The following is a 13988-nucleotide window of genomic DNA, read 5'->3' as shown; positions in this document are numbered from 1 at the left end:
CAACAATACCTTGCAAGATATGAGATGTCTCCAACCAATATTCTTATGACACAAGGTTTCAGCTTGTTGTGGAACAACCATCTCTTCAGAGTTCTGGTTCTCACACCACTGCAGGTGCCACTGCCAAAGTCTGATCTGGCTCTCCTTTCTCTACTATTTGCTCTTCCCCACTGAGCCTTGTGGAAACAAGTTGTAATGCATCTTGAATTTTTTCTTTGCAAAGCCAAAAATTGGCACTGTGCCATCAAAGACTTCAATGCTTCTGAAGGATTTCATTCTCTGTAAGGGATCTGTTTCAGGTCTGCTTTGTTATGTCAGGCAGGATTCTATAGGTTTCCACTGTCAAATCCTATGCTGCCATCGCCTATTGGCTGACAGCTGCCAACACTGCCATGATTGTTGTTGGCAAATCCCCCTACAACCTCGTGTAGCTAATTTCCAGGCAGAGTAAACTCCCTGTCATTAGGAGCTTAGCTTCTAGTTAAGCTTCTCTGACAAGTCACGGGGCTCGCTCCACATAGAAAACACCATCAGTCCACTGCTAATGACACAAGTCCTTCAAATAACATATTCCTGCTCCAGAAGTGCCAGCTAATGCTCAGGAGTAAATTAGAAATTGCAGCCTGTGTTGCATTGTCCAGATCTGCCCTGTATAATTATCCACAGTCTCCACAGCTGCCTCTGTGAAGGGTTGTTGGCTTTCTGGGTTCTGTTTTGGGGATTTTTTTTAACATGCCAGAAACTTGATGGTGCGCTGGCTTTGCTGAGTGTGTTGTCACACATCCTGGAGAACCTCTTAGGAGTCGCCGAACATTCATGTACACAGTGAGCAGTACAGGACCCCAGCAAAGCTGAGAGCAGCCTCCAGGCCACCATGTAAAGCTAAGCTATTCCACAACAGCCACAGATGGAATCTGGGAGGCATGGCACATAACACAGCTCCTGGGAAGATGTGAGGCATGTTGCTACTGACCCCTACATCCTGCAGTAGTCTCACGAGGCGCAGCATATTGATAAAGAAACATGATTTGGCAAAGTATAAACATGTCACTGCCTAGGTCTGAGCAATCCTCCTTGGACAGGGACCTTCTCTCCTTCACCATCCAATGGGACACTATCAGAGAATGGAGAAAAAAAGGCGTGGCTGTTCTGCACGTGACACTTGCCTTAAGAGAAAGCCTGAAGGAAAAGTGCATGTGTGTGTGTGCATAACTACAGAAATACGTAATGAATGCTTTGATGGCAACGTTTGTAAGAAATGTGAATTGGAACAGAGAGGTGATGGGTGAAGTAAAGTAACAAACTTGTGAAAGGAGGTTTGCTGGAAGCAGATGATGCACAGGACCTGGATAGGAAGAGTGCTTTTGCTTGGGTTTAGAAATGGAGAGGAAACGATTACATTAGAGGGATTCAGGAAGCTGAAATACAGCAGTGAAAAACAAGTGGGTTTCTTTGGTTTGGTTCTTTATTTTTGCACAGTTTTACAAAGACAAGTAACCAGTATGTATGTAAGCTAACTAACAACAATTAGATAGCAAGGTGGCCGGAAGACTTTTAACTCCCTAGGGAAAGACAGATTCTGCTTTCACAATGACATTTAAGATGGTATGGCAGATGCTACCAATGGAAGAAAGTCAGCCCAAGAAGGTGAGTGGAGGAACAGGCAGCAGAGTCACAGATCCAGTCCGGAAATTCAGTAAAACCATGAAAAAGCAAAAGGATAGAGAGGGCAGAAAAAGGGAAAAAAGAGCTCGAGACTTCATTACAGTATGAAATCAGAAATCAAGAAGTTGGGAAGGAAACTTAAAATGTTCTAAGTTTGTTCAGTACTGTAAGACAGCAAAAAAAAACAACCCAAAAAACTTTACAGGAAGCAATGAAGTGGCTTCACTGTTCAAAGGTACACATGCCTTCTAACTGGAGCGATTTTCTCCAACGGTGTAATTCAGTAGGAGCTCTCACTCCTCCCTTCCCCCCAAATCAATAAGCAGGGCCTACGCAAAATAAAAGCAGGGAAAACCACCTGGAAAGCGGGGGATTTCCTACGCTGCCTCCCGCAGCGCCTGCCCCACTACAGCCCACAGGATGAGTCAGGATGGAAGGGATCACACAGCGGGTCATCTGGTCCACCCCCCCTGCCCAAACAGGATCATCCTAGACTACATTGCTCAGAGTTGTGTCCAGACAGTTCTTGAGTATCTCCAGTGAGGGAGAATCCACAACCTCTCTGGGCAACCTCTTCCAGTGCGCCGTCACTCGCACAGTAAAGAAGTTCTTCCTCGTGTTCAGGTGGAACCTCCTGCGCATCAGTTTCTGCGCGTTGCCTTTAGAGAGCGCTGATGGCAGAGACACGGGGAGCCGCGGAGGACGCGCAGTGCCGTCAATCGCTTCATTCAAGGCCCTCCCCCCCGTCCGCCGCCATCCTCGCCCCCTCCCGCCGCCCGCAGGGCGAGCGCGGCGCAGTTCCCGCGAGAGCCGCGGTATCGCGAGAGCCGCACGGGACGGACGGGGGAGGAGGAGAGGTGAGATCTCGCGAGAGCGGGCGGTTCTCGGGCATGCGGGCAGAGGCGGTGGCGCCGCGCGCGATTGGCGGGCCGCGCTCCCCCTCCCCCGCGCGCCGCCGGCTCCGCGCATGCGCCGCGCGGCGCCGGCCCGTGTCCGTGTTTCCCCGGTGCGGGTGTCACCGCGCGATACCGTCGAACCCGCGTCAGCGCCCCGGGCACCGCCACCGCCACCTGCGGGCCCCGCCGGGCACGATCCGCGGGAGCGGAGCCGCGCAGCGCCCCGGACGCCCTGCCCGGGGGCGGCCCGGCCCAGCCTGACCCCGCTGCCCTGCCGGGGAGCGCCTGAGGGAGGAGGAGGCGGCCCCGCGGCCCGCGCCCGGTGTCCGTGTCCCCGGCCGCGGCCCAGGATGGAGTAAGGAGGAGCCGCCGCCGCCGGGAGACACTTCCGCGTTGCGGGAGAGGCCGCGCCGGCCTGCGGGGCGCTCCCGGTGCCGCTCCGCCGCTGCCGACTCGGGCAGCGCCCCCAGCCCCGGCCCGACTCCGTATGTACTGGCGGGGCCCCATGTGAGGCGGGCGGGCGGTGCGGGAGCGAGCGAGGCCCCGGCGCGGCCGCAGGGGTCGGTCCCGGTGCGGGTCCCCATGGCGCCCTGAGCGCGGCGGCGGCGGGTTCCTGGGCCGCGCCCTCGGCCGTGAGCGAGCTCGATGCCGAGCACCTCGGACGCGGCGGCCGGCGGGAGCGGGGGCAGCCGGGGCTGGGGCAGCGGCGGCAGCGCGGCGGTGGAGGCGGCGGCCGACAAGAAGCGGCTGCACCACCGGAGGCGGAAGCGCTTCGCGGCCCAGCCGCAGCCGCCGCCGCCGGCCCCGCACCCGCTGCTGTTCCCGCTGTTGCAGCCGCCGCTCCTGCAGCCCCCGCTGTTGCAGCCACCACTGCCGCCGCAGTCCCTGCTCTTCCTGGCGGCCACCGGCGCCTCCTCCTGCTGCGGGGACGGCGGGGAGCGGAAGCGGCCGCGGGGCAAGCGGCGCTCGGGTTCCCGGCACAAGCGGCGGCGGGGCCGCGGCGGCGGCGGGGGCGGCGGGGGCACCCAGGAGGCGGAGAAGCGGCGCAGTAGCGGCGGGCTGAGCACGCTGGTGGAGGAGTACGACGACGTGAGCTCCCAGTCCGAGGGGCTGCTGGGCGGCGGTGCGGCCGGCGGTGGCAGCGGTGGGGGCAGCCCGGGCTCCTCGTCGGGCGGCGGGACACAGCGGCAGCGGAGCGAGGCGGAGCGGAGCGGCCGGTCCCGTCGGGAGCACCGCGGTAGCAGCGGGCGCTCCAAGGAGCGGCACCGGGAGCACCGCCGCCGCGGCGAGGACAAGGCGCAACAGGAGGGGGCGGCGGCGCTGGGCCGCGGGGCACCCGAGCCCTCTTCGTCGTCCTCCAAGTCCCGCAGCCGCCACAACCACACCGGGAGCCAGGACCGGGAGGGACTCAAGAGCACCAGCGGCGGCGGCAGCGACAGCCGCAGGAAGGGCTCCCTCGCCTCGCCCAGCAGCGGCAGGAAAGAGCGGGAAAGCAAAGCGCATCGGAGCCGGACTAAAGCGGCCAAGGAGCCGCCGTCGGCTTACAAGGACCCACCGAAGGCTTACCGGGACGACAAGCCTGAGCCCAAGGCGTACCGGCGACAGCGCTCGTCGCCCAGCCCCGGGCGGGATGACAGCCCCCCGCTGCACCGCTCCTCACAGAGCCAGCGCGGCCGCAAGTCGCTCAGCCCGGTGAGCGCCCGCTCACCGCTCAGCCCCTACAGCCGCCGCCGCTCCCCCAGCTACAGCCGGCACAGCTCCTACGAGCGCGGCGGGGATGTGTCACCCAGCCCCTACAGCAGCTGGCGCCGGTCGCGGAGCCCCTACAGCCCCGTTATCCGGTGAGTCCGGGGCGGGGTGGGGCGGGAAGGGGGCTCGGTATGTGGAGGAGGGTAGTCATGGCTCGGGCTGGGATGCAGAGAAGGTCTGAGAGGTGTGCATTCTGCAACAGTCTTGCCCTCTTGCTGCCAGAAAGCTGGGTCGGGGGGAAGGGTAGAGGGACAAGTACAAAGATCTTCCTGTCTTGTCTCTTGGGGGTAAACGGACACGCGGTTGCCTGTGTCTGTAACACTTCTGCGTCTAGTTTCTCTCCGTGGGAGACCACCTAGCTGGAAAAAGGCTTTTAAATATAAGAAGGGCACGAGAACATTCTCGGATTAGAGTGACTGACGGAAGATGCTTCTTGGAGGACAGGTTTTCTGAAGGACCAATTTTGATTTTTAAATCTTTACTTTTAGAGTACAGACATTCTCTGGTACATTTTTATGTATCGTATTGCCCTGTAAAATAGGATTCATATTAAATATATTTGGTTTTGGTTTAATTCCCACTAATCTAAAGAGAGAACAAGCTCACAGGTAGTTTGTGTTTACAAGCGTTTCTTGTTCTTTTTAGAGGTCTACAGAAAGACTTAAACTCTCTGTTTTGCTAGGAAAACGAGTCAATGTCAAGATGTGTTAAATTGTCTTTTGTGCTATACACAACCAATAAAAATAAATGTAAGCTAGTAAGGTTGTGTACATGAATGTATTGGAGTGTGTTTGCAAATAATTTTTTTTTTCAGTTAGTGGGAACTCGGTGTAAAAGTCAGCATTGCATGATTTTGAATTTTATATGGAGAGGAAATGTGAGCTGTATGTTTCCAATCAGATACAAACCGTGTGGTGGAATTAAAGCTCTTCAGAATATTTTAACCTGCATCAAAGTCCACTGAGAATTTAAAGTACTTGCTCAGTATGTGTTTATAACTGAAGATTTTTATTTCCTATATTGGAATCCTACTGTTGCCTCATTGTTTATAGGTTTACTTAAATTCATGTCTGGACTTTTAATTTTAAATGCATCAGGCAATTTGTCGTTCTACTGGCAAAAATTTTGTGTACAAGGCATTACCTTACGTACAAGGCAGTTACCACTTGTCTGGGAACTGTTCTCTGGTGTTTCTAATGAGTACTTTGTGTTGGTTTCCATTTGGGGTGTCCTGTAGTGTATCCAGGAAACATGCTGAAGCTGTTCTTGTGTTTCACTGGCTGTTGGTAGGGTCTGCTGTCCTGGGTGCGCTGTTTAAAGAGCGAAGTAACAAAGCTGTGTCCTACTTTGTTCAGAGAGAGGGAGAACAAATGTGCCTTGGGATAAAAATAGTGATTGTTTTAAGGTGTGGTTGTATGAAACAGGTTTGTATACGAAGTGTTTCAAACAGAAAACAATGTAATTGCTGTGAAAAACAGCATGTTGTTCTGTGAGAGCCTGTTACAAGTGGTTAAGGATAGACTTTCAATATTATTTTAATAATAGCATATTAGGAATATTATCTGCATAGCTTGATTTAAATGCTCAAGGAATCAGATTATTTTTTGTAGTTTCTTATATCCTGGAATAAGAAAGCTAATAATGATGAGCAAAATTATGTACGTGAGATTTGCCTTTGGTAATAGCTGTATTAGTCATGTTGACAGCCCAGTTAAGCCTAGGGTTCTGTCTTATGCCCAGACTGATCAGGTTGCAGTAGAGTTTTGTAGGATTGTGTTTCTTTTTTTCCTGTTGAGCCTGTGATTTTGAAGCATGAGAGTTTAAATGTCCTGATTTTTCTATTGACTCTGGTGAGCAAATCTTTGAGCTGCAGATCTGTTCCTAGGAGTTAGCTATGTGACTTCCCATATTCCTTCCTCCATCCAGTTAAACTGCAGTTTGCATCCAGTTTTTAACTGCTTACAGATAAATTACTTGTTGACAAATGCAGACTGTCAGGTTTACAGGAGTGGTATTGGAATGGTTGAGTGAAAATAAGAGGTTGCTGTATGTAGAAAGAAATGTTGGTCTGTCCCAATGCGGGATTCATTGCAAAAATATAATTTTCACAGAAAACAAAAGAAACCGAAAGTGTGAAGATTAACTCAGTTGTTCATTACGTTTACTAGTTGTGGAGAAAACAAAGCTAGTGGGTGGTTTTTTTTTTGCTCCCATACAGCTATTCCACATTATGTGTACTGCAGTGGCAGTAGGGAAATAAAGATGGAAGCTTTTTATACTGTTGTTTCAACCACTGAAAACTATATCATGATCACTTTTTGCTGGACTCTGTGATACTGCAACCAAAACGCTGAACATTTTTGCTGTCTTGTTTAAGATATAGTGGACTTAGACTTGATAGAATACTACAGTTTCATGAAGGCAACAGCTTCTTACAGCACCTGTCGTCTTCATCTGGATGATTTAAAGACTTAATTCTGGGCTTGTATCCAGCTGTAATGATGTCAGGACAGTAAGAACTTTGTATGTGACCGAGTATTCCAGCCTGCAAGTCTTTTTGCTCTTTTCATCCTATGTCTCATATATGTCTTCTCTGATGTCATGTAAATTATTTAGTTATTTTGAGGTGTAGAAAATAAGAAGGAAGTATTTCTAGCACACTTGGAAAGCTCGTGTTTTGAGTGCTGGTTTTTTTCATCTGGATGTCTGAGCTGCTTAGGGAGAAACTTCTAGTAAACAGCTGAAAAGTAAAGTCAGCTTTACTCATTTGCAGCAGCAACAGTGCACTTGAGTGAATTGAGGTTTGAATTGTAGCAGTGAACTCTGACTACTGTCTTTAGGTGATGTTGCCTGAATGTGGGTTCTGAAGAAAAGCAAAGACAATGGATGTGCGTTCCACACTTGGTGAATTCTTTTTGAATGGCAAACTAATTGCCTTTTCCATTATAATAGCAGGAAAAAATTGTGGTTTGGACAAACTGAATGTTTGAGCTGTTTTCACTTGTCTGACAAAACTTCTTTACTTGCTGCTGATGGATTTGTACTACTGTTTTTTCTTGTGGATAGAGTAACACAGATGTTCTAAAGCAGCACATGCATATTTTCAAAATGGAAAATTCTTCTAAAAATATGAGGCATTTATTTCTCTAATGATAAGCTGGTTAAAAAAAAAAAATCACAACCAAACCCCATGGTTGACAAAATAAGCAGACGCAGTCTCTCGCTTCCTACAATTTCATCCTAAACTAGTTTTCAGAGAACTATTTTTTGTAACTTCAGTCAGGTCATATGTTATGTGATCACACATTTAATTCAGTTAGCAGTACAGATGAATAATCACATTTTTCCAAATTTGTATACACCTACCCATCTGCTTAGATAAAAGTAAGTAGGTGGGGCACTACTAGCATAGTACTACTATGTGTATAGATGTTTCTTATAGGAAAGATACAGATTTCTTTCTTTTTTGGTACTATAGAGCCATCTCAGTCTCTCCTGGTAGCTAGTCTGTATAGTGAGGCTCTGCAAAATGTGGATGATTTATATGCAAAACCACAACAAGCATAGGAAGACAGTAAAATAGATATTCAGCTAGTAAATGCCTACTCCATGGAGAAGACATGGTTTCACACACTGATATGAAAATAACTTTGAATCTATTAATTCTACTACTTTTGAACTTGAAGGAGTAAGAGACAGTATGACTTTTTTCTCCCCCTTGACTGGCGGGAATAAGATTTTTTTTTTTACTTAAAGCTCTAATTTTGTTTAGCAAAACTGTATTTTCCAGAATTTAAAATGGGACACTGTATGTTTTCACTGTTTGGAATAGCTAATTTTTCCAGTGAATATTGAAACTCCCACTCTGTTTCTTATTCTGAATTTATTAATATTTGTTTTGTTAATTAACAGTGGCCTTTGCCTTTTGCCCCAGCTACACTGATGTGTTTTTCCTTTTCCTGGTTGGTGCTGCTTCTTTCCTTATTGTGGGAAAGGACCTCATTTGACAAATTTACCTTCAAATGTGTTTAGAACACAGCTTTTGAGTTGACATTTTACTGGTTGATTTTTTTTTTTTTTTGGTAGGCCAAGTTCTCATTTGAAAATATAGAGTTATAAAGCAGGTTTAAGAAACAAATAAAAGCCAGGCTCAGAGTTTTCTTGTATTCCTTTGCTGTATGTATTGGAGACCCTTTTAAAGGTTTACGGTTTGAATCAATAAGGGAAGTTATATAGTCTTCATGTAGAAGCAGCTGAGTTAGGTGGTTGCCTAGAATGTAACCTTGACCTAGGGGCTAGAGAAAATAAATAAAATTAATTAATAAGGTATCAAATGAAGGAGTACTATTACTGTAATGGCTTAAAGAAATAAATTGTATGTTTGCCAGTTAGTGCAACATGGAAAAGGTATACTCTGGACTTAAATGTTTTGTCAAGGTGGTTTATGTTAGTGAATGATTATAAATGTCTTGGAAGATTTGCAGTGAAGCCAGTTGATTAATTTAGGTCTCCCTTTTCAAATACAGTATGACCTTGCCATGCAGTGGAAGTTGGCAGCGCTTAGTCAGTAGTCCAGCATTAACTACTGGTAAATGAAAGAGCTGGGCTGCAGTGGTTGTTTTAACCTCCTTTAGACTGTTCGGTTTCTTGTTTTCCCCTTCATATTCTCATTAATCCCTTTGTGTTATGCCTTGTCAAAAGGTTACTGACAAAGTTATTTCCCTTATTCAACTTCATGGGCCCTAATGTATTCCGAGTACAATATTGTGTGCATTTAGGTAACAGCCAGTGTAGCTGGCTACCAGCATGTTGGATGTAGCTGGCTACCAGCATGTTGGATGTAGCTGGCTACCAGCATGTTGGATTTAGCTTGCTCTTAAAACAGTTAAGAAGAAAAAAGGTTTTCAAGTTTACAAACATGAGAAGATAACACATGACCTTTCTGATTTCTTAATAAAATGTAACTTTTTTTGGTAATAAAAATCAAAGGAGTATTGGAATGGGACAGAAAGAAGCACGTAAAAAAACAGCAAGGCAAGAAGCACTTTGTAAGCTGAGTGAAATCTCTATTCCTAGTAATCTGACATGTGTAACTGTTATTTTTCTTTCCTCTGTGCTTGCAAATATCAAGATAGTAAAATACAACACTCTAACATGCTATTTTGAATTCTTTCATTCTGTACTTGAGAATGTGATTTTACATCAGATTTTACACTTTCTTCTTTGTTAAATTCATTAATAAATTGACTCTTTGGTGATTGATTAGTGAGCCAGTGAAGCCTAGAATGTTGCCTTTAAGGAAGGAGGAACATCGTAACAGTTTTGAATCTCGTAACTTTGACAATAATAATAGCACTTTGATTTCTTAAATTTTTTTAATAAAGTGACTAAGTATGTTGTATTAAGCAGAGAAAAAATAAATACCTGTTTGTTTTATGAAAACTAGGGTACTGGGCAAAAAAAAAAATTAAAAAGAAAGAACTGTGATCCCTAAATCATCTTTTTTTTTTTTCTTTGAGGGGAGAAAAAAAGGTCATTCTTTTTGTTGTTTGAAAAGTGGAGAAAAGCAGTGCTGAGTTTTGGGTTAAGGGTGACTTCCATCCTAGTGCTTTCTTACTTTATCACTTTCTTTAAATCTGCCTCTTCTTATACATGTTTTGTAGATAATGTCTTAAACTTTTTTTTCTGTTTTTATTTTATAGCTACACATAATATTATGTAGTTTCTTCCATTTCCCTTTGCAGCTGATCTAGCTGTTGTCTGTAGGGAAGAAAAAAAAGCAACCTTAGAACTTCATTAGTCCTAGTGATACTTAGGGTCTCTAGGCAAATTGTTTTTTTTTTCTTTTTCTCTCTCCATATAGAAAAACATATTGAAATTTGCATATGGTTCAGAAGGGGTTTTCTGAATGTCAAGAGGCCTGGCAGTTCTCTCTGTAGGGATCTAGACCTTTGTGAAATGAATTCAAGATGCTCATAGGAGACTGGCAATGGCTGTGTGTGGCAAAAGTAAGTGAGGCAGAACTTCTGGGTGCAGATAGGGAGAAGCATCGAAGGAAACTTACCTGAAACAGTGGCTTCTTAATAGTCTGTCCCCATGTGTGTTACAGATGCTGGTGCTTTTGTTTAAGAGAGTGGGAAGTGACCTTTAGGTTTAGTGCACTTCTTGATCTCTCCGTACTCGGGGAAGAGAAGTTTCAATTGCATTGTTAGATTTATTCTCTGTTTGCAGCACAATTGTAGCCACTGTTCTTTTGTTCCATTTTACTGTGCTAAAAACAAGCTGCTGACTAAATATGAAATAGTTGGTGATGAATGTCAGATAATGCATTTTATATGTATGTGTATGCACACACGCACATTTAACAGCAACCTGCTAGAAGATTTAGAGAGGACTGTGTATTTCAGATGTCTCTACTGGTGTTTTTTCAGGGTCCCAGTAAGTGGTCTTGTTAAATGGCAGACACTGGCTGTTGTGTGAGCCGATTTCTGTGCTGTTAAGACTGCATCTTTTACACAGAGCAAACTATCTGGGTTTATTATGTATAAGGCAATATTTCTCCACTCTAAGTGCTGTATAAGCATGTAAACATATCCATATTTTTGGATTTATGCCATTTTTATAGATGGAAACTTGTACATAAGTTGTCTAGCCTGGGAGGTTCTACTGGGACTTTTGAACTGCATAGATGAAAGTGAGAGTTGAATGTTTGAAAGATCATTAGGCTTCTGAAAACAGCGGATTTTATCATTGTGACTTGAATAACTAGCACTTTGACAAATCTGCTTTTTACTTAAGATTCAGCATTTGTCTATTTAGTTAATGTTTTCGCTGTAACTCTCTTGGGTTTAGCCCAGTGGGTTAGGTACAACAAGAGATTCTTGCTAAGGTGTTTGGGATGCCACAGGAAGATTCAGTTTATTATTAGCACAGACATGAACTATGTAATATAACAATTATTTTTTCCTAACGGAACCAGTGAAAAATTTTTGGGAAAATTCAACCAGTGCAGAGATTATAATCAGTCAACATATTTGATAACTAGGCTGCTGTCATTTTGATATGCTGTTAAGGGCTGTAATAACTATTGGGACTGACATTTAAATATTTGTATGCATGTGTATTTGCTGTCTTCCATATTTGCTGTCTCTATACATGAAAAAGTATGCAGTTGTCATTTGGGGTGTGAAAGCCAGGATGCAGAATGGTTAGTATGTGTGGGTTTTTTTCTGAACTTTCATAAATCCCGTTCATGTCTCAGACTTTCTTGACTATTGGTAAAATACAGACATGAATCCACTGTCAATTCCTGGCTTCCTTACATGTTTGTATTTGAAGAAAGTATAAAATTTTAAGTTATTTTTTGGCCTAGCTTTCTAAAACTGTCTCTTCCTCACCAAGTTATGGTAGCTGATCAGGTGATCAAATCACTTTTCACTAATTTGAACAGATTTTTTCATTTTATCCTTAGTAATGAACTAAATGAACCTGTTTTATTTTGTACCAAAGTTGAACAGAAATAGTCTTAGAATCAGGCATGGTGTCTCACCAACTACATTGTTTTAAACTGCTACATCTCTTTTCAAGGGCGTGTGGAAATACATCCATGTTTCTGTTTGTTACATTGATTACTTTCTTAATATTAGACACTGATCAAAACAAACAAGAAACCCAAAATTATACTTATAAAGGAAACAGATTTTGAAACCTTTAGGGCATGTTTTAAATTTGGTACAGGTTGCAATGCAGTCCTTGGGATAGAGGTTATGTTCCACTGATAATTGGAGCAAGTGTCAGTTTAAATAGCTGATTTATGAACAGGATATGCAAGCAAATGTTTTGCAAGACAGGTCAGTGACATCCTTGCAAATGATGCACCATTTATAAGAAGTCAGTTTAGGGGATTATTAGCTTGTACTTGATGCTGGAGAAATATAATTATACTGATTCTACAGCAGGTACAGATCTGTAGCTGTAACACTTCTTGAGACTAATTCCCCTCTGAAAGTCAGACAACAGTGTGAGGAGAGAACTCACGCATTTGAAGTGCGTGTATTTTATGCATTGTATCAGCCCTCCCTCTTCCTTCCTACTACCTCATCTTAACTCTGTATAAAGAGATTTTGTACCTTTTTACTTTTACTCCTCTTTGGCCAAGCCTCTGTAAAATTTTCTGTGGTATTTAGTACTTAGATTTTCAAAAGAATAATGAAAAAAATACCTTTGGCAAAATGGTTCATAAAGGAGCAGGAGTTTTCAAGGGAATTTTTCTGATCAATATTATGATTTTATTCGGTGTATGTTAGACGTGAACATAAATACTTCTTTACTGAAGTGAGCCAAATGTTAAATTTTTGTTGAAAAGATTATTTTGTTATTACTATTACTATCTGTCATTGTTACCCTGCTGTGCCAGAAAATCCTATAGAAGCTACTTCCTGGCATAGAATTGAACTGTGCTAGTTTCCAAGAGTTGTCTTCATCTGCGATTTGATTTTTTTTTTTTCCTTTCAAGAGTCTCTAGCAATTTGGATCAATTTCAGTTTTACCTACAGAATTTTGAGGTTTGTGCTTAGTGCATACACATTGTTTTCAGTCACTTCTTGATTGATCTCAGTGACTTTTTATGAAGACTGTTAAGAGTTCCTGCGTTATAAAAAGAAAAGAGTGTAAGTTTGGAAATTAGTAAATATTACACACGAAATAGAATTATTATTGCACTAGCTTAAATATTTGCTCAGTTGAAGCATTGAGATGTAACTTCGTGTTTTGATAATTAGAACTGAATTAATTTGTCATTAAAATTAAATTGTATATGGGGTGGATAGTCCTAATCATAAGGATTGTAGTTGGCTTCCTCTTTGTTTGTTTACTGGGGTTTCTTTGTTTGTTGGTTTGGTCTGGGTTTTTTGTTTATTTTTATTTTGGCAACCTCCATACAGTGGTGCTGTCTTTTGAACTCTGAAATTTATCTGTCTCCAGCAAGTCTTATTTTTGCTATTGCTTGATACTTTTTCCATTGTCCAGCTGATGAATACTGTTTTTTTTTAATCCTGATTATACTTTTTTCTCCCCTACAATTGATTAGCAAAACAGATCTCCATCAAACTTTAATCAAGAAAACACTTGTAAATCTGATTAATATCCTTGCCATCTTCGGTATGGTAAAATGGAATAAACCCACTACATTTAATTTCATTTATTTCATAATATTTCTGTGTAGTAGCAGTGGATTAGGCTACTTTACTTGTTTCATGCCTTTCACCTCAATTAATTTTTTTCCGTTTACATTTAAATGAAGAACTGACTCAAAACTACTACTAGGCAAATTAAGATATTTTGAAATTTTGAATGAAAAAGTCATTCATATTAAATGGTATTTTTGGACATTAAAGGTTTACTTTTCTAACTGTTAAGATTGCCCCCCACACACCTGCCCTCATTCTAGGTTGTTTTCTTGATATGATTTTGTAGAGGGTTTAAATATTTTTCTTTCTGTTAATTTCTGCATTCAGATGCTGTTATAACATAGACTCATTTGTGGATTATGTTTGCTTATCAGTAGGTGTAACAAGTATTAGGTACTTGTGGTTTTTTGGGGGGCTTCTGTTTGCTTTTTTTTTTAAAGTGTACAATTAGATTTCAAAAAAGGAAAGCTAAGATTTATTGCTGTCTTTG

The 13988-nt window shown here is 43.6% G+C and overlaps 1 protein-coding gene across 6 annotated transcripts in view; it reads left to right on the top strand.

Annotated features, from left to right (window-relative positions):
* The first annotated feature begins 3063 nt into the window (after positions 1 to 3063).
* CDK13 (cyclin dependent kinase 13) overlaps positions 3064 to 13988 on the top strand; it is a 47332-nt gene continuing 36407 nt past the window's right edge. For all 6 annotated transcript variants that reach the window (XM_051798697.1, XM_051798696.1, XM_051798692.1 and 3 more), the window contains exon 1: positions 3064 to 4402. In XM_051798697.1, coding sequence (XP_051654657.1) covers positions 3207 to 4402 — 1196 coding nt within the window. In that variant the 5' untranslated portion in view covers positions 3064 to 3206. The remainder of the gene's footprint in view (positions 4403 to 13988) is intronic.

The sequence above is a fragment of the Manacus candei genome, unplaced genomic scaffold (genome assembly GCF_025592945.1).
Source record: "Manacus candei isolate 608988 ecotype Guabito, Panama unplaced genomic scaffold, ASM2559294v1 h1tg000049l, whole genome shotgun sequence".
NCBI classification, from domain to species: domain Eukaryota; kingdom Metazoa; phylum Chordata; class Aves; order Passeriformes; family Pipridae; genus Manacus; species Manacus candei.
This window is presented reverse-complemented; position numbering and strand designations above follow the sequence as displayed.